The following is a 19727-nucleotide window of genomic DNA, read 5'->3' as shown; positions in this document are numbered from 1 at the left end:
ATACTTACCTGGCTGGGGAGATACCATGATCATGAAGGTGGTTTTCCCAGGGCAAGGTTCATCCATTGCAGTTCGGATGTGCTGACCCCTGTGATTTCCCCAAATGTGGGAAACTCGACTGCATTATTTGTCGTAGTAGGGGACTGCGTTCACGCTCTCCCCTACAAAAAAAAAAAAAAGCTAAAGCTCTAAACTGTTCTTAGAAACATTGAACAGTACATATATATAAATGAAAAAAAGAAATATCCAGAATAGATAAATCCCCCCCAAAAGATCCTATAGTAATTTTACAGTAATTATGCTTATGTTTTGAAATACAGAGTGACATATTTAGTAGTAAAGGGGCAAGGTGTATGCAACTTACTTAGACATACTTCAGAAAAATATTTTTATATATAATAAACATATAATATATGCACACACATGTGAGAGAGAGAGAATGAGAAAGCAAATGGGACAAAATATGAATCTGGGTTAAGGGTACATGGGAGCTTTCTGTACTGTTCTTACAGCTTTTCTGTAAGCCTGAAATAATTTCCAATCATAAAAATTAAAAAGAAAGCAACCATTTCTATTCAACATTTGGCTGGAGGGCATAGCCAGGGCAATTAGGTAACAAAATGAAATAAAAGGCATCCAGGTTGAAAAAGAAAAAGTAAAGCTATTTCTATTCTCAGATGACATAATCTTGTATGTGCAAAATCCTAATAAATCTGCCAAAAAAACCTATTAGAGCTAATAAACCAATTCAGCAAAGTTGCAGGATAAAAGATCACGACAGAAAAATTAATTGTATTTTTATACCCTAGCAATGAACAATCCTAAATGAAATTAAGAAAACAATTTCATTTACAGTAGCATCATAAAGAATAAAATATTTAGGAATAAATTTAACAATAGAAATGCAAGAACTTGTACACTGTAAAGTACACAATAACATTGAAAGAAATGAAAGAAAACCTAAATAAGTGGAAAGACATCTGTTTAGATAGGGCTTTCCAGATTAACAGAACAGGATACACACATACACGCACACACACACAATTTATTTTGAGGAATTAGCTCACGCAATTGTAGCAGCAAAGCTGGAGGGAGACTCAGGCACAATGTCTCTGTTACAGTCTTGAGGCAGAATATCTACTTCTCCTGGAAACCTCAATTTTTGCTTTTAAGGTCTTCAATTGAATGGATAATACTCAACAAGGGGAATATAGCCAATATTTTGTAATAACTGTAAATGAAGTGTAGCCTTTAAAAATCATATAAAAATTTTTAAAAAGAAAGAAAAATAGGCAAAGAACTTGAATAGACATTTCAGATTTCTTTGTATATCAAAAAAGATATCCAAATGGCCAATAAGCTCATGAAAAGATGCTCAACCTCATTGGTCACCAAGGAAATGCAAAACAAAACGAGATACCATTTCAAACCCACTAGGATGGCTGGAAACAAAAAGTCAGGTAACAACAAGTGTTGGTGAGGATGTGGAGACATTGGAACCCTCATACACCTGCTGATGGGAATGTAAAATGGTGCAGCTACTTTGGAAAGCGGTTTGGCCATTTTTCTTAAAATGTTCAAAATGGAGTTATCACATGTCCCAGCAGTTCCACTCCTAGGTGGAAGGGGAATAAAGAGGTATTCACACAAAAACTTAAAGACAAATGCTGTAGCAGCATTATTCACAACAGCCTAAAGATGGAAACAACCCAAATGTCCACCAGTTGATGAATGGAAAAATAAATTGTGGTATATCCAAGTCATGGGGTATTATTTGGCCCCAGAAAGAAATGGAGTCCTGATAACTTGCTACAATATGGATGAACCTTGAAAACAGTATGCTCAGTATGAAAGAATCTAGACACAAAAGATGTTCATTCATTTACATGAGAAGTTCAGAACAGGGAAATCTGAAGTCAGAAAGTTGATTACTGGGTGCCAGGGGCTGGGGCAGGAGGAGGGGCACGGGGGTGGTTGAGGGACAGACTGGGTAGTGACTGCTAATGGGCACATGGGGGTTTGCTTTCCGGGCGACTGAACACTTTTTGGAATTGATAGTTGGGATGGTTGCATAACTTTGTGATCATATTAAAAGTCATTGAATGTTACCCTTTAATTGAGTGACTTATATGGTAGATGAATCACATCTCAATAAAGCTGTTTAGAAAGAAAAGGAAAAAGAAACCAAGGGAATGCAAAGCCCAGATTCAGGGCCAAGGCGGATGCTGGGGAAGGGGCCAGGGGTAAATGGCTGGATATTTGCAGGTTATTAGGCGCGGGCCCTCCGGATTACGGACCCTCACAGGGAGAGTGTTCTGAACAAGGATCCACGGGTCCTCGGCCGGTGCGCGCCTGTAGGGCCGGGACATGCGAGGCCGCGCACCCGCAGCAGGTGGCCCGGGACGCGCCTCGGAGCGCGTGGGCCGGGCGGGGCGGGGCGGGAAGGGGTCTGCGCGTGCCCGAGGCTGCCGCGCGCACCCGGGGCCCTAGGGGGTGTGGCGTGAGGGCGCGCGGGTCCCAGGGTTGCCCGAGGCAGCGGGCCGGGGGGAGGGGGAAAGGCGCGCGCCGCGGACGCGGCCATTGCGCCGGGGGAGTCGGCTCGCTGGGCCGGGACCTCGGCCGCTCAGAGAGGCACGGGCGGCGCCCTGGGCCTCTCCCCGGCCCTGGGGAGAAGGGGCCCCAGCCCGCGAGCCCTCCTGCTGGGCCCTCCCTGGGCGCCCCTGCCCGACGCGGTGGTACGGTCCGGATTTAAAAGGCCCCGGCGGCCGCGGGCCGGCCCAGTGTGTGGGCGGCGGCGGCGCTGGCGTGCGGGGTGTAGGCCGTGGGGCGCGGCGGCGGGGGCGCGCGAGCGGGGCCGGTGTGGGGCTCGAAGGCGCGTCCACGTGGCCCGCAGCCGGCCACCGGGAGCCAGCGGCGGCGAAGGGACAGGTAGGTGGCCACCATCCCCCGCCGCCTGTGCAGGGCCAGCCTGCTGGGCGGCTGGGGGGCTCCAGCAGCCGAGGGGGTCAGCTCGTCCTCGAAAGGGTCGGGCTCTGTCCCTGCCTCTCCGGCGCCGGCCCGACTGGTCCTTCGTGCCCGGCGCCAGTAGGGACGGCCTGTCCGTGGCCAGCCCCCTGCCTAATGGGGACCCTTTGTGGCGGAGGAGCGGCTCCTGCAAGGGCTGCTGTGGCGCCTCCATCCAGTAGGCTTTCCGTGGGTCTGCCGAGGGGGGTGCCCCTGGTGGGGGCAGGGCGAGCTGGGCCAGCAGCACCGAGCAAGGCATTGGGGAGCCGGCGCTAGAACCTGGTCTCTACGAGAGTCTGCTCCCATCCTTGGGCTCTGCTGGCAGGGTTATAGCAGAGAGATTGGGTGTGCCTTTGATGCCCCAAACTTCCACTTACAGGCTGAGGTTTAGGATAGGCACTTGGGCTGCAAATCCTGCCTCTCCAGGTCTCCCTCCCGACCTGTCCTATCCCCATTCTTAGGCTTTTATTCGTGTGCGGTGTGGAGGAGGTGAGGGTGGCATGAGGCCTGCCTTCTCTGTCTTCCTTTCTTCTCTGGCTGTTGCATCCAGGGGTCCAAGATGCGGACCTGACAAAAGAGCCCTGGAGAGATGATCAGTCTGAGCTGAAACTTTGCAGTTTCAAGCTGGGTCTGCGCCTTGTTCTAGTATATGCATATTTTCTTTTTTCTGTGCCCCCTTGGTTTGGTTCCCTGCACCCCACCAAGCTGGGTACCTTGTGTGTCCCTTGGGGCTTGGGCACTGCAAGGGTATTGCTGAGCCCTGCCCCGTTGGCTGTCACGACACTGCTCTGCTGTCTTTGCTGCCTGGAGCTGGCTGAGGCCTGGGTGTGGCCTAGGAGTGAAGACCCAGCCAAGCCCAGTACTGCTCCTGTGGCCCACCCGCCCCCATCTCCGCAAGGTCTTGGCTGTATTTGAGAATGTTGCACCCCTTCCATAGGGCAACGTGGGCCCCCTTGCATCCCCCCTTCTCCAGCTGACCTCTGGATTTGGAGGGAGAGCTGTGTAGGGCTGCATGGGCATTTGGCTGTGCCCAAGCAGAGCCTGACATATGTCCATCTCCGTGCTTGGCTGTGGGGGCAGGCTCGACTTGGCTTTGTGTTGCAGCCAGGAGGCCAGATAGCAGGCTCCTGGTCAGCCAGCAGAGGGAGGCCCTTGGGGTGAGGAGGCAGCTGGGGCCAGGAACGTGGATGTGGAGTCCCTTGGTCCCTTCTGGTCTCAAGCTTTGATGCCTCTGCCCTCTGCCCCGGGGTTGTGTCCTAACAGTCCCCCGCATTTGCGATTGTTCTCTCCCTACCTTTTCCCCTTCCCCCAACTAGGGTGTGGGGCGTGTTCCTGGCCTTGGCTTGCCTGCCATTTGCTCTTGTGTGCAGTTGCTCTTGTGTGCGGCCGTCCACCCTCAGCTCTGTGATCTGGTGTTTAGGTTCTCCTTCCAGGAGAGTCTCCCACCCTGCCTTTCCTGGCATCTGGCTCTGCTGCCCCCTTGGGTGTGGCCCAGCTGAGGCGAGGCCTCCTGGCTCCTTTCCAGCAGTGGGTGGGGGATGATTGATGGCCCCCAAGCCTGCCCGCGCTTGCTGCTCACTCGTGCGCCCTGCTGGAGGCCCCTCCTCTCCATCAGCCATGGTCACCGTCTGGGGCTCTGGTGTGGTGGTGGGTGAGTGGCCTCTACCCTCTGTGGCATGGCTCTCAGCCTGCCGGGGGCCCTAGACCAGGCAGGGTCGGGAGAGGGTGGGCATCCCGGGTTGGGGGCTTCTGACTCACACTCATTGTCTCTCCTCAGGCCCGTCCCTGGGTGCAGCCACCAGCCATGCCTGCTGTCCGCCTCCTCCCGCTGTTCCTCCTTGCTGTGGGGGGTGCCCTGGACAGCAGCAGGCCCTTCCCTGCCTTCTCAGTGACAGACACCACACTCACCCACCTGGCTGTGCACCGGGTGACGGGGGAGGTGTTTGTGGGCGCAGTGAACCGCATCTTCAAGCTGGCCCCCAACCTGACGGAGCTGCGGGTCCACGTCACGGGGCCTGTCGAGGACAATGCTCACTGCTACCCGCCTCCCAGCATGCGTGTGTGCGCCCACCGCCTGGCGCCTGTGGACAATGTGAACAAGCTGTTGCTCATAGACTATGCGGCCCGCCGCCTGGTGGCCTGCGGCAGCATCTGGCAAGGCATCTGCCAGTTTCTGCGCCTGGATGACCTCTTCAAGCTGGGCGAGCCCCACCACCGCAAGGAGCACTACCTGTCAGGGGCCCAGGAGCCTGATTCCATGGCCGGCGTCATTGTGGAGCAGGGCCAGGGGCCCAGCAAGCTGTTCGTGGGCACCTCCGTGGACGGCAAGTCTGAGTACTTCCCCACCCTGAGCTCCCGAAAGCTCATTGGTGACGAGGACGGCGCCGACATGTTCAGTCTGGTGGGTGAGCCTGCCTACCTGCGCACCCTCTCTGGCGACTGGCTGCCCTCCCCCCATCCCCTCTCTTCCCACCTACCTGAAGAGCACGAGTTCTCTCCTGACTTCACCTGTGCTGGCTCCCAGAGGGGACAAGCTGCTGAAGGCAGGAGGACAGGCTGGGCCATGGGAAGGCCCTCTGGAGCCTTTCTGGCCTGGGATCCCGTGATTGTGGGGGTGGTAGGGGTGGGGGACAGATGCTGAGGACCACCCAGTGTGGCTAGCAGGAGGTTGGCCATGGACGCAGGCCTTGTTCCATTCTCTCTCCCCATTCTGCTCCCTAGGTGTACCAGGATGAGTTTGTCTCTTCTCAGATCAAGATCCCCTCAGACACGCTGTCCTTGTACCCAGCCTTTGACATCTACTACGTCTACGGCTTTGTAAGCGCCTCTTTCGTGTACTTCCTGACGCTGCAGCTAGACACGCAGCAGACGCTGCTCGACACGGCAGGCGAGAAATTCTTCACATCCAAGATTGTGCGCATGTGCTCGGGGGACTCGGAGTTCTACTCGTATGTGGAATTTCCCATCGGCTGCTCGTGGCGCGGCGTGGAGTACCGCCTGGTGCAGAGTGCCCACCTAGCCAAGCCTGGCCTGCTGCTGGCCCAGGCCCTGGGCGTGCCAGCCAACGAAGACGTCCTCTTCACCATCTTCTCCCAGGGCCAGAAGAACCGGGCCAGCCCGCCGCGGCAGACCATCCTCTGCCTCTTTACCCTCAGTGACATCAACGCCCACATCCGGCGCCGCATCCAGTCCTGCTACCGTGGGGAGGGCACACTGGCCCTGCCCTGGCTGCTGAACAAGGAGCTGCCCTGCATCAACACCGTGAGCCCTCACCCACCCCAACCCCCGGCCCCAGGTCGGCTGGCCGACCCTGGCGGTGGTGTGGCAGCTGGCAGCCGGCGGCTCACCAGCCTGTCCCAGGCTTGGCATGCCCTTGGGAATGACATCTTCACCCTGGAACACCCATGTTTCCCTCTCAGGGATCCCCCACCCCCTCTCATCCCCTGCATCTGCTGCCTCTCTTTCTTCCCCAGCCTGCCCACCCACCATCTTTCTTGGGGGGCACTATCTGTTTGTGGACCACCGCCTTCCTCTTCCTGCCCTTCCACCCTCCCAAGCCTGTTCCTCCTGCTCCCTCTGGTGGGTGCCCCCACGGTCTCTCTTCTCCCTGCTCCTGCCTGCTCTCCCTCCTCAGCCCCCAGTTTCCTGTGGGGTCCCAGGTCAAACAGGTGGTCTTGGCTGGTGAGGTGTGAGCTCCAGAATCTGCTCCCTTCCAGAACATGGGGTCTCAGGGCCTCTGTCCCGCTGGTGCCCCTGGGCTCTGACTCACGGGTACCCCTCTTGTTTCACCAGCCCATGCAGATAAATGGAAACTTCTGTGGACTGGTGCTGAACCAGCCGCTGGGCGGCCTGCACGTGATTGAGGGGCTGCCCCTGCTGGCTGACAGTGCTGACGGCATGGCTAGTGTGGCCGCCTACACCTACCACCAGCACTCAGTGGTCTTCATTGGCACTCGCAGTGGCAGTCTGAAGAAGGTGGGCCCAGAGAGCTTGACGTGTGGGGATTGAGGCAGATGTGGGACAGGGCTGAGGTCAAGAGCCTACACGTGAGCCCTCTCGCCCCTGAATAGGGCACGGCCCTGGGGAGGGGCACTTCCTAGGCGGAGCCCCAGGAGCCCAGCTGTGCTCCATGAGGGGCCACCCACCCTCCCCAGCGCCACTGCCCGCTGTGGCCTGAATTGCTGGCTTCCTGTGGCCCTGGGGTCAGACCAGACTATCTCTGGGTCTCTCTGCCAGGAGGGCAGGAGCTGTCATTGCTGGGTCCTCACTTGAATAAGCGAGGGAACAAATGTGGACCTAACCTCCTTTGCCCTCTTGTCTCCTCTTGGCACTGGGGCGGCAGTGCAGGCAGGGCCACAGCTGCTTCCCTTCCAGGACTGGGAGCTCCCCTGTGTTCTGAAGGGACAGGAGTCAGGACAAGCACCAAATTCTCCTCCTGCTCACCCGGGAGATGGGAGCTGCCCCTGGGAGACTGGGGGGCTCAGGGAAGGCTTGTGTAGGGAGCCACTGTGTCCTTGGGGCCTGGTCTGCTCCCCTCCTGGTCCTTCTTTTCCATTTGTCACAGTTTTATTGAGGTGTAACTTCCACGTCACACATTTCCCATTTATAGCACACATTTTAGTGATTTCACTGTTTGCAGTTACACAACCACAGTTACTATCTCATTCTATGAGGGAGTGATCGCCCTGAAGGCCCTCCCCTTTTAGCCGTCAGCCCTGTAGCCCGTCACCCCACTCTAGGCAGCACTCCCACCGCTCTGTCTCTGTCTCCTGAGAGACTTTTCTGGCTGGCTGTCCCCACCAAGGGCCTCCAGGGGGCAGTCTTTGAGCCCTCCTTCCCTGTCTGTGGGGTGTGGGATGTTGGGGGGCAGGTTGAGTGCTGAACCCCGCCAGGCCCCAGCTTCAGCTTGACTACAACCTGGAAAGTTCCCTGGCTCAGGAAGAGGACGCCTGGGTATTTGGGGTGCGGCTGTGGCCTCAGGCTGCTTTGTTCCTCCATGCTGGTCTTGCGGCCCAGGTGCGGGTCGATGGCTCTCAGGAGGCACACCTGTACGAGACGGTGCCCGTGGTGGACGGCAGCCCCATACTCCGAGACCTGCTTTTCAGCCCTGACCACCGGCACATCTACCTCCTGAGTGAGAAGCAGGTGGGCCCACGGCGGGCGGCGGCGGGCGGCGGGCTTGGGGGGTGGGGCAGGCGCTGATGTGTCTGTCCCCAGGTGAGCCGGCTCCCAGTGGAGACTTGCCAGCAGTACCCAAGCTGCCCAGCCTGCCTGGGCTCTGGAGACCCGCACTGCGGCTGGTGTGTGCTGCAGCACAGGTGAGGGCAGCCGTGCAGGGCGGGCCGGCGGGTGGTGACAACGGGCTTGCTGGCCCCTGTGGTCTCCCCCTTCCTCCCCGTCTACTTTCTCTAGCTAATGAATGGAACTGCTGCCCTGAGTAATGTCCCTGGGGCCCCAGAAGATGACGCTGAGGAACGTGGTTGCCTGGCACTGTGGGTGGTGCTGGCTGTCCCCCTTGTCTCCCCAAGGCCCCCACTGTACCCCTGTTCTGTGTCCTTCTGGGGCAGCTGTGGGATTGGTTCTGGCCTGACCCCATGCAGATGCTGCCGCAAGGGAGCCTGCCCAGGCACCTCAGCCCCGCGTGGCTTTGCTGAGGAGCTGAGCCAGTGCGTGCAGGTGCGTGTCCGGCCCAACAACGTGTCAGTGACATCGCCTGGGGTGCAGGTGAGCGGGGTTGGGGTGTGCGGCCTGTGTGTGCATGAGTCGGGGCACCCCCTGCCCTGAGTCCTCCGCTTCCCCCAGCTGACCGTGGCTGTGCACAATGTGCCAGACCTCAGCGCCGGCGTGAGCTGTGCCTTTGAGGAGGTGACCGAGAGCGAGGCCATCCTGCTGCCCTCCGGGGAGCTACGCTGCCCCTCACCTTCCTTCCAGGAGCTCCGGGCTCTCACCCGGGGGCACGGTCAGTGGGTTGGGGCTGCCTGGGTCGGGGGCATCCTCTGTCTTAGGCTCACTCAGGGCCACCCCTGGGCTCGCTGCAGGGGCCACGCGCACTGTGCGGCTGCAGCTGCTCTCCAAGGAGACCGGTGTGAGGTTTGCGGGGGCCGACTTTGTCTTCTACAACTGCAGCGTCCTCCAGTCGTGAGTGCTGGCCTTCGTGGCCTCACGTCTCTATGTACCCATGTGCTGCTTGTGCCTTGGGTCCCCTGTGTGTCCCACAGGGGGGACGGTCGGGGGCCAGGCCAGTCTTCTTGGTCTTTCTGAAGCCTCTCCCCTCCAGGTGCATGTCCTGCGTTGGCAGCCCTTACCCCTGCCACTGGTGTAAGTACCGCCACGTGTGTACCAGCCACCCCAACGAGTGCTCCTTCCAGGAGGGCAGGGTCCACAGCCCTGAGGTGAGGCGGGCGCCACACGCGTGTGTGAGGGGACTGGGCTCCGCGCGTGCGGGCCCCTGGCTTTTTTGCCTTTTCTGCCTTTGATCATTGTCTAGGAGCCTCCTCGATGTGGGGCTGGCCTGGCTGGGCCCGGACGGCAGCAATCTGTGTGCGGCTGACAGGCGTTCTCCCCTCAGGGCTGCCCGGAGATCCTGCCCAGTGGGGACCTCTTGATCCCCGTGGGCGTCATGCAGCCTCTCACGCTACGGGCCAAGAACCTGCCACAGCCGCAGTCAGGCCAGAAGAGCTATGAGTGTGTGGTGCGGGTGCAGGGGCGGCAGCAGCGGGTGCCCGCCATCCGCTTCAACAGCAGCAGCGTGCAGTGCCAGAATGCCTCGGTGAGGCCCCCGCCGCCCTCGGGGGTCTGGGTGGTGCAGGTCCAGGCATGGTGCAGATCTGTGCCCAGCAACTTGGTCTAGAAGCCTCAGGTGACTGCGGCAGGAGACTTCCTGAGTCTCCTGCTTGGGACTCCTGAGCTGAGGGGTCTGTGCACCTTCACTGGGGTCACACGGGTCCCTCCCCCCAGTACTCCTATGAAGGTGACGAGTATGGTGATACTGAGCTGGACTTCTCCGTGGTCTGGGATGGAGATTTCCCCATCGACAAGCCTGCTACCTTCCGAGGTGAGGAGTGAGCTGGGGCTGAGGAGCTTGCCTCCTGGGGCAGACTAGGCAGAAGCTGGGGCCCGGGCTGGCAGGGGGACCCTTGGTCCAGGCCCTTGGTGCCCCTGGCTCCCTGTAACTGCTTGCCAGCAGTGCCCTCTGTGCCCACAGCCCTCCTGTACAAGTGCTGGGCACAGCGGCCCAGCTGTGGCCTCTGCCTCAAGGCTGACCCCCGCTTCAACTGCGGCTGGTGCGTCTCGGAACACAGGTGCCAGCTGCGGGCCCACTGCCCGTCCCCTAAGACCAACTGGATGCACCCAAACCAGAAGGGCACACGCTGCAGCCACCCCCGCATCGCCCAGGTCAGTCTCCCGCTACCCGCCACCCTCTGGGTACCCATGAGTCTCGGCTCACCCTCTCACCTCCTGTCCTGTTCTGCAGATCCACCCGCTTATGGGACCCAAGGAGGGAGGCACCCGGATCACCATTGTGGGCGAGAACCTGGGTCTCACCTCCCGAGAGGTGGGCCTGCGGGTGGCCGGTGTGCGCTGCAACTCCATCCCTGCTGAGTATATCAGTGCCGAGAGGTGAGTGTAGCCCCGTGGCCCTGGGGCCCCGCCCGCCGCGCCAGACCTGACCTCCTCTGTCCCCTAGGATCGTGTGTGAGATGGAGGAGTCGCTGGTGCCCAACCCGCCACCCGGGCCTGCAGAGCTCTGCGTGGGTGACTGCTCGGCTGACTTCCGCACACAGTCTGAGCAGCTCTACAGCTTCGTGGTGCGTAGCCAGCCCACCCCTTTCCCTCTCCAGCCCCTTCTGAGGGGGGTGCGGCCCAGCCCCAGCCCCAGCTGCCTCCCCCCGCCTCAGGGCTGCTTCTCCCACAGACACCAATGTTCAACCGCGTGACTCCCAGTCGGGGCCCAGCCTCAGGGGGCACGCGACTCACCATCTCCGGGAGTTCTCTGGACGCCGGCAGCAGGGTCACAGTGACTGTGAGAGATGGCGAGTGCCAGTTCGTGAGGTGGGCCAAGGCCATCCCAGCCTGGGGCTGAGTATTGGATAGGGGACCGGCAGGGCCAGTGGGTGGCAGCCCTGGGCCACCGCCTCCAAGTGCCCCACTCACTGATGTAGGAGAGATGCTGAGGCGATTGTGTGCATCTCGCCCATCTCCACCCTGGGCCCAAGCCAGGCTCCCATCACCCTGGCCATTGACCGCGCCAACATCTCCAGTCCTGGAGTCCTCTACACCTACACCCAGGACCCCACCGTCACTCGCCTTGAACCCACCTGGAGCATCATCAAGTAAGACCGCAGGGGAGCAGGGCCCACCTAGCATAGAGAGGGCTGGGGCTGGGGCCCGCGAGCTCCTGTCCTGGGGCCTTGCCCCGTGACTGAGGCCTCAGGCATCAAGATACACCTCCTCTGAGCCTGAGCCCTCACCGGCAGAGAGGGCAAGCTCCTCCCGAGCACACGGCATTGGGCACCCACCGGTGGACCCAAATGGGGAGGTCCTGGGCCCCCATGGCAGCCTAAATACCCTTCCAGGGCAGGGTGAGGGCAGTGGGGAGGAAGGCTGAGGCCCCTCACCCCTGTCCCTAGTGGAAGCACAGCCATCACTGTGAGTGGGACCCACCTGCTGACGGTTCAGGAGCCCCGGGTCCGGGCCAAGTACCGGGGCATCGAGACCACCAATGTGAGTGCCAGCTGCCTTCCTCCTGCCCCTGACGCCCTGCCGCCTGTGGCCCCATGTGCCAGGCTGCCCCTTTTCATCCCTGCAGACGTGCCACGTGATCAACGACACTGCCATGCTGTGCAAGGCCCCTGGCATCTTCCTGGGGCGGCCCCAGCTGCAGGCCCAGGGCGAGCACCCAGATGAGTTTGGCTTCCTGCTGGACCACGTGCAGACCGCCCGCTCCCTCAACCGGTCCTCTTTCACCTACTACCCCGACCCCAGCTTCGAGCCGCTGGGGCCCTCTGGTGTCCTGGATGTCAAACCGGGCTCCCACGTCGTGCTGAAGGTGCCTGCGAGGTGGGGCACAGGGACAGGAGTGTAGGGAGGCAGGGAGCCCTGGCTGACCCGGCCCTCTACCCGCAGGGCAAGAATCTGATCCCTGCAGCAGCTGGCAGCTCCCGCCTCAACTACACGGTGCTGATTGGGGGCCAGCCATGTGCGCTCACTGTCTCAGACACGCAACTCCTGTGTGACTCCCCGCGCCAGACAGGCCGGCAGCCTGTCATGGTGGGTAGCGGGGAGGGAGGCCACCAGGGGAGCTTGGGAGTACTGTGAGGGTCAGCTCACGGCGAGCCTGTCCCCGCAGGTGCTGGTGGGCGGCTTGGAGTTCTGGCTGGGCACCCTGCACATCACGGCCGAGCGGGCGCTGACCCTGCCAGCCATGGTGGGGCTGGCAGCGGGGGGTGGGCTCTTGCTGCTGGCCATCACCGCGGTGCTGGTCGCCTACAAACGCAAGACTCAGGATGCAGACCGCACACTGAAGCGGCTGCAGCTACAGATGGACAACTTGGAGTCCCGGGTGGCCCTGGAATGCAAGGAAGGTGCCTGGGTGGGGGTGGGGGTGCAGGGTGGGGGGTGGGGGGCCTCCCTCCTCCCTCCTCCTGCTCTGCTCATTCTCACCACCCTCGGCCCTCCCCTCCCCAGCCTTTGCTGAGCTGCAGACGGACATCAACGAGCTGACAAACCACATGGATGGGGTGCAGATCCCATTCCTGGATTACCGGACCTACGCTGTGCGTGTGCTCTTCCCGGGCATTGAGGCCCACCCGGTGCTCAAGGAGCTGGACGTGAGTCCCCACCACGACCTGCCCATGCCCCCCAGGGCCACCCCCGCCCCTCTGAGACAGCCTGTCCCCCGCAGACCCCCCCCAACGTCGAGAAGGCGCTGCGTCTCTTTGGGCAGCTGCTGCACAGCCGCGCCTTCGTGCTCACCTTCATCCACACGCTGGAGGCCCAGCGCAGCTTCTCCATGCGCGACCGTGGCACGGTGGCCTCCCTCACCATGGTGGCCCTGCAGAGCCGCCTCGATTACGCCACAGGGCTGCTCAAGCAACTGCTGGCGGACCTCATAGAGAAAAACCTTGAGAGCAAGAACCACCCTAAGCTGCTGCTGCGCAGGTACTTGGCCGCCCCACCCCTGCCAGCCCTGCCCTGGGTAGGCCCCACCCTCATAGCCTGGCCCTGCCTGGCTGGGGCCCTAGCACCTCTCTCGACCTAGGACCGAGTCGGTGGCTGAGAAGATGCTTACCAACTGGTTCACCTTCCTGCTGCATAAATTCCTGAAGGTAGGTGGAGAGGGCAGGCCGCTGGGAGGTGAGTGGGGAAGCTGCCGGCTGTCAGGCAGGCAGCAAGCTGTGTGCCTGCCTGCCCGCCCACAGGAGTGTGCCGGGGAGCCGCTCTTCCTGCTGTACTGTGCCATCAAGCAGCAGATGGAGAAGGGCCCCATCGATGCCATCACAGGCGAGGCGCGCTACTCCCTGAGCGAGGACAAGCTCATCCGGCAGCAGATCGACTACAAGACACTGGTGAGTGGGGGGCTAAGTGGGCAGGGCTCCGGGCCCAAGGGGACATCACCCAGAACCCTCCCTGTGGTCTCCCTGGCCCACAGACCCTGCACTGTGTGTGCCCGGAGAGTGAGGGCAGCACTCAGGTCCCGGTGAAGGTTCTCAACTGTGACAGTATCACCCAGGCCAAAGACAAGCTGCTGGATGCTGTGTACAAGGGCATCCCATACTCCCAGCGCCCTAAAGCCGAGGACATGGACCTAGGTGAGGCCTCTGCCCGCCTCCTGTGGCCGTGTTACCTTGGCTGGCATTTGCGCTCCCCAGCTGAGCTCTGTACCCTGAGGGGAGTGGCCTGGGGTCTCAGGTGATCCTAAGCAGGACCCCAGAGCTGTCTGTGGCCTACAGAGTGGCGTCAGGGCCGCATGGCCCGCATCATTCTCCAGGATGAGGATGTCACCACCAAGATCGAGTATGACTGGAAGAGGGTCAACTCGCTGGCACACTACCAGGTGAGGAGCTGGAGGTGCCCTCACTGCCAGGGCCCCCGGGAGCCATGGCCCGGCCCTGCTGCTCCCCCTCTCACCCCCGCACCCAGGCCTTCCTCGGGGAGCATTGGGAGCTGCCCTGCATGGGCCCTGCCGGGTCTGGATAGATGGTGGCTCAGGCCCCTTGGCGTCCCAGCCTCCCACATTGCCCCCTCTCTATCTCCGGGGTCTCCAGGTGACAGATGGTTCCTTGGTGGCCCTGGTGCCCAAACAAGTGTCAGCCTATAACATGGCCAACTCCTTCACCTTCACCCGCTCCCTCAGCCGCTATGGTAGGTGTCCTCCGTGGGGTGATCTCTGCTGGCCCTGTGCCCTTCAAGGCTGTGTCAGCTGTCACTGGGAGTGCCCTGGCCGAATGGTCAGCTGGGCTCTGGCAGCCTTCCTGGACCCTGCTCTCGGAAGGTCTCCAGTTCCTGAGAGCCTTGAAGGGCAGTGGGCCAGTGAGAGCCGATGGGCCCCTTCGGCCTGCAGGGACCCCTGGCCAGAGTAGGGCAAGAGCCCTAAGGGGCACCCATCTCTGCCCCAGAGAGCTTGCTCCGCACGGCCAGCAGCCCCGACAGCCTCCGCTCTCGGGCGCCCATGATCACTCCTGACCAGGAGACAGGCACCAAGCTGTGGCATCTGGTGAAGAACCACGACCATGTCGATCACCGAGAGGGAGACCGTGGCAGCAAGATGGTCTCGGAGATCTACCTGACGCGGCTCCTGGCCACCAAGGTGCGGGCTGGCCCTGCACCACTGTGGCTTAGCACAGATACTTCCTAGCTGGGCCTGGGCCCTGGGGTTGGCCGGGCTGCCTGGGGAAAGGACCGTGAGAGTGTTCAAATCACAATGGACTTTTCAAGGCCTTTGCTACGGGAACTCCCACCCACCCCAGGCTGGAGGCCGAGCCTCTCCCTGAGCTGTTGGCCAGCCAGGGAAGCCCTGCTCATTGCAGAATCTCTCTGTTCCCATCTGTCTTGCTGTGGGGACATCCCACCCTGGATCCCTCTCAGCCTGTGCCTTCGCTGCACCCCTGCAGGGCACGCTACAGAAGTTCGTGGACGATCTCTTTGAGACCGTGTTCAGCACGGCGCACCGGGGCTCGGCCCTGCCCTTGGCCATCAAGTACATGTTTGACTTCCTGGATGAGCAGGCCGACCAGCGGCAGATCAGCGATCCTGATGTGCGCCACACCTGGAAGAGCAACTGGTACTGCCCGTGCTAGGCCGCTGCAGGACCTCTGGGGATGGGTGGGCAGAAGAGGTTGAGGGCTTTGCCAAGACTCAGGGACTACAGTCAGGGTGACTGATGGGGGCTGGAGCAGTCATCCTGGCAGGAGAGGACAGAGGCCTGGCATCAGTGGGGCCAGCAAGCAGGTAGAGCACATGGGCATGATTCCGGAGGTGGGGGCTCTGTGGGGCAACTGGGCAGGTGTGGTGTCAGTAGTGGGGCCAGCACCCAGAGGTGGCCCCTAGCCCTCCAGGGCTTTGAGCTTGTGATACTGGTGACACAGAGCAGAGATGCTGGAAGCAAGTCCAGGTGGTCGCTGTGTGGAGGGTTGGGGTAGGAGGCATTGAGACTCACTGAGGACAGAAGGCCATTTACTCTTACTTCTCACTGCTTAAAGTCTGGCAGAAAATTAAAAGAAAAGGCTGCTCTCAGTGGCCCCAGTCGCTCCTGCTGCCTGTGGGCCAGACGTGGCCAGACAGTGGCTGTGGAGGTGAGCGCTGACAGGAGGGTGCTCCTGGTGAGACTGGGGAGCTGCGGGTATCTGTCCCTCTGTCCAGCCTGCCCCTGCGCTTCTGGGTGAACGTGATCAAGAACCCGCAGTTCGTGTTCGACATCCACAAGAGCAGCATCACGGACGCCTGCCTGTCGGTGGTGGCCCAGACCTTCATGGACTCCTGCTCCACGTCTGAGCACCGCTTGGGCAAGGACTCGCCCTCCAACAAGCTGCTCTATGCCAAGGACATCCCCAACTACAAGAGCTGGGTGGAGAGGTGGGCCCTACCCTGTGGTGGGGCGGGAGGTGGGGCCAGGAAGCCCCGGGGACACTGCTGCTAAGTGAGGGGGCAGGAGCTGCCTTCCCTGGGCAGGCTTGTGTGAGGTGGGCTGGCTTCAGGAGAAAGGCCCAGAGGCTGGCCTGGCCACCAGGGCCGGGGCTTTGGCTTCTGTGGCACCTGCAGGTGTGACCTACATAGGGTCCCAACAGGTACTACCGGGACATAGCAAAGATGGCATCCATCAGTGACCAGGACATGGACGCCTATCTGGTGGAACAGTCTCGTCTCCATGCCAGTGACTTCAATGTCCTAAGTGCACTCAGCGAGCTCTACTTCTATGTCACCAAGTACCGCCAGGAGGTGCGTGCCACCCCCATGGGACCCCAGGATCTGGCTCTGAGGGTGCAGCCAGTGGCAATGGCAGGTGTTTGGTGGGCCTCAGGGACCCACCTCTCAGATGACTCACAATTCCTCCCCAGAACAGGCCCTTAAGCTAGCCCATCTGTAGATGCTGGGATTTGATGAACCCAGGAGAGAAGCCACGGGCTGGAGCACAAAGTTCTGGCTGGGCAAAAGTTGAGGGCCAGGAGCATGGGGAGGGGTGGGCTGACGGGGATGGGGTGGGGCCAGAAGGAGGGTGGGTCAGCCCATTGCCCGGTTTGTGGCTGATGTCAGTAAGCAGGGAAGGCAGGTGTGGGCTTCAGGATTGTATTCTTGGCTGGAGAGAACGTGTGAGTCAGGACAGGGCCCTGAAAACACTGAGCCCAGATGAGCGAACCAGGCTAGGGGTGGGGGCCATGGGCCACTGTAGAGGGAGAAGCGGCGCCAGCACTGAGAGCCCTGGGACACTCAGAGCGGGCAGAGAAGAGGGGCAGCCGGCAGCGGAGCGGAGTCCGAGGGGGTTGGGAGGGCCCCCAGGGCTGCGCTCGGGCTGTGGCCAGGAGGAGAAAGTTCTGCACTGGGGGAGGATTTGGGGTTGAGGAGCAGCGGGAGGATGTCTGCTGAGGCTTCAGAGAGGTTGCAGCCCCGCCCACGTGCCCAGGGCCCCGGTGGGGAGAGGGAGGCAGAGGGGGACAGCACTCCTGCTGGGGAGTGGGGGGGCTGGGCCGAGAGGGGCAACCCCTCCTCGAGAGCCCAGCTCGGGCCCTCCTCCCCCAGGTGCTCACCGCTCTGGACCGAGATGCCTCTTGTCGGAAGCATAAGTTGCGCCAGAAGCTGGAACAGATCATCAGCCTCGTGTCCGGCAACAGCTAAGGGTGGCGGAACCGGTGAGGAGGGGGCTTCTCAGTCCTGAGCCGTCTTCGCGTCCCTCCCGGGAAGGGGGCGTCCCACGCCTGGGTCTCGGGCTGAGCCCTGGGCCCGGGGCGCAGGAAAGGACATCGGGCCAAGATGCCCCCGGCGCCCCGGGTCCCCTTCATTAGTGCCTTGCCTTGGGCCCTGTGTGGGGAGGGGTGACAGGACTAAGCCCCCCACCCCGGCAGCAGCAATACCCCCCGCCCTCGTGCGCAGGCGTCGTGACGGCCCCTGACCCCTTTACTATTTATACCCCGACCACCTATTTATTTAATTTATCTCTCCTCACCATCTCCATCTGTGAATCCCCGCCCCCAACGCCCTCCCCGGGGATGCTCCAAGATACACGCACCTCCTCTCCGTGCGCCCCCTGGCTCCCCTGTGACAGTCAGCCTTGGCCTGGCCTCTGGCCCCTCACCCTGGCCGAGGCTGCCCCCACCCACTCCGAGAGGGGGCCTGGGCACCAGCAGCACTCCGGGTGGGTGATGACCCCGAAGCTGCCCTCCGACGGTGGCTGTGCCAAGGGGAGGGGGCCGAGGAAGCCCCTCCGAGCCTCTCGGGGATGGGACTGGAAACTCCTCCCAGGGCCCTGTTCTCCCTGAGCGCCTCGGGAGCTGTAACCAGGCTCGTCCGTCCGGGGCCTGCCCCTCCTTCTCCGGGCCCTACCTCCACATCCCGCCGTGTGGTCTGCGCGCGCCCAGACCCTCCCCCTCCGCTGCCCTGTCTCGTCCTGGTCCTGGTCCTGGGCCTGCCCGAGGGGCCGGGGCCGAGGCAGCAGTGCCTTACTCCTTTGCTCTTCTGCCTCCTCTGAGGAAGCGGACCCCGTCCCGCGGGCCTGGACACCCAATTTGCTCCTTTTTTCCTTCTTGCATGAGGATTTCTTTGTCCATGTAATTTTTTTTCCCCTCCAATTAAAGTTGCGAGAATGCAGCCGGTGTGCGCCTTTGTCGGGGGGTGGGGGGAGGTGGCTGTTCCAGGCACGTGGAAGCAGGTGGGGAGACGGTTGGACTCTGGCTCAGCTGGACCCGCTGTGCGGGAGGAAGGGTGACTCACTGCAGGGTTTCTGAGGATTTGAGGAGGTCCAGGGCCCTGCCACTCCATCAGCAAGTCCTGGTGGCTCCATCTTCCAGGTCCATTCAGTCTGTTTCTTTCTCCCCACCTCCACGGCCCCCAGACGGGTCCAGGCCGCCCTTGTCTCTTACCTGGAAGCCAGTGTCCCCGTTTCTGCCCCGGCTTTGTCTTTGTCTCTGAGTAAGAGGGGAGCCTGAGGGGTTTGGAACAGAGGAGCTTTGTGACCTGACTTAGGTGTTAAAGCCTCCAGCAGCTTGTGAGGTCCACCCGTGGGTGGAGTCACGGCAGCAGACCATGGTGGTGGATACACAACTCTGTGTTTGCTGAAACTCCTAATTTACAGTATGGAAGTCAGACCCGGCTCAACCTGACTTCAAACACAAACAAGTAAACACAAAGAGGTAAAAGAATACAGCGAAAGCGGTGTGGTTCAGGATCAGGAGTCAAGCCCTGACCAAGGGACGTCCCAGGACAAAGCTGTGCAGGCAGGCGGCCCACAGAGAACCAGACAGGAAGGGGAGAGAACTCGCCGAGGAAGATGGCCTTAAAACAACCACTATGTGGTTACGGAAACTAAGCCAATGAAGAAAACAAGGTCATTTTTAACCTCAGGGGAAAAAGAAACCCCAGTAAATGAAGAGAACAAAACCATTTGGGGAGGAGGGGGAGGGGAAACGGGGCAGTGGCATGAAAGAGCTAAATTCTCACCTCCCCATCAAGAAGCGAGGTCTTAAAAAATGATTTTTTAAAAAGGGAGAAAGAAAAAGAACCTCACTGAAGCCACCACAGCTGCTGCACGCGGTCAGGTGAGACTCTCCATCACCGTCGTCACATCACGACCACCGCCACCATCCCCACCAACAGCACCTCCCTCCCTCCAGCCCACGTCAGGGTGCTCCAGGTTCTGTAAGGCAGGCTGTTCACCTGTGTGGAGTGACAGGGACCGGATCTGCCCTGCCACTTAACCTGAAAGAACTCCCTAGAACCAGGCAAAATACATGAAACACAGGCTGTGAAGAGGGTGGCTGTCGGGCGGGGAAGGACAGTCAGGGCTCTCTGGGAGACGAGAAAGGAAGAGGGAAGCCGTGCACTGGCCCCAGCTCACTGTCCCAGAGACCTTCCAGACGGAGTCCAGCCGGCTCCCTGGGTCTGGGGCCAGCCTGGTGGGCGGAGGACCGGAGAGGAGGGAGCCCTGCACCCGGGCAGAGGGTCCCACGGGAGGACACACAGACCACCGAGCAGCACAGGCTCCTGAGGAAACTGAGGCCGGGGACTGGGCCACC

General features: G+C 60.6%; 1 protein-coding gene, 1 long non-coding RNA gene and 1 other non-coding gene across 3 annotated transcripts; 2 read left to right on the top strand and 1 right to left on the bottom strand.

The window, feature by feature from the left end:
• Positions 1–164, top strand: LOC116151065 (U1 spliceosomal RNA). Its single transcript, XR_004134855.1, has one exon. It is a non-coding gene; the product is annotated as a U1 spliceosomal RNA (small nuclear RNA).
• A 2632-nt stretch (positions 165–2796) lies between these two features.
• On the top strand, positions 2797–18297 carry PLXNA3 (plexin A3). Its single transcript, XM_064482741.1, has 33 exons — positions 2797–2928; positions 4781–5404; positions 5725–6264; positions 6796–6978; positions 8020–8148; positions 8221–8321; positions 8604–8727; positions 8806–8962; positions 9042–9141; positions 9281–9395; positions 9572–9772; positions 9961–10057; positions 10208–10398; positions 10478–10623; positions 10691–10811; positions 10919–11055; positions 11166–11336; positions 11634–11727; positions 11813–12052; positions 12130–12273; positions 12353–12587; positions 12691–12833; positions 12908–13164; positions 13265–13331; positions 13425–13571; positions 13655–13814; positions 13956–14059; positions 14271–14367; positions 14622–14812; positions 15117–15286; positions 15865–16077; positions 16290–16440; positions 17239–18297. The coding sequence occupies exons 2-33, from the start codon at positions 4808–4810 to the stop codon at positions 17332–17334; spliced, it is 5619 nt and encodes a 1872-aa protein (XP_064338811.1). The 5' UTR covers positions 2797–2928; positions 4781–4807; the 3' UTR covers positions 17335–18297.
• On the bottom strand, positions 9743–13429 carry LOC135320121 (uncharacterized). The gene is made up of 4 exons (XR_010379338.1): positions 13295–13429; positions 12979–13126; positions 10459–12571; positions 9743–9866 (listed from the first exon to the last, which is right to left on the bottom strand). It is a non-coding gene; the product is annotated as an uncharacterized LOC135320121 (long non-coding RNA).
• Positions 18298–19727: the final 1430 nt, after the last annotated feature.

The sequence above is a fragment of the Camelus dromedarius genome, chromosome X (assembly GCF_036321535.1).
Source record: "Camelus dromedarius isolate mCamDro1 chromosome X, mCamDro1.pat, whole genome shotgun sequence".
Classification (NCBI taxonomy): Eukaryota; Metazoa; Chordata; class Mammalia; order Artiodactyla; family Camelidae; genus Camelus; species Camelus dromedarius.
This window is presented reverse-complemented; position numbering and strand designations above follow the sequence as displayed.

Bases quoted from the DNA above. Each gene is read 5' to 3' on its own strand.
- PLXNA3 (XM_064482741.1), top strand. From the start codon at position 4,808: ATGCCTGCTGTCCGCCTCCTCCCGCTGTTCCTCCTTGCTGTGGGGGGT. The intron at 9,396-9,571 runs GTGAGGCGGGCG...TTCTCCCCTCAG, and splicing joins GCAGGGTCCACAGCCCTGAG to GGCTGCCCGGAGATCCTGCC. The intron at 14,368-14,621 runs GTAGGTGTCCTC...TCTCTGCCCCAG, and splicing joins CCGCTCCCTCAGCCGCTATG to AGAGCTTGCTCCGCACGGCC.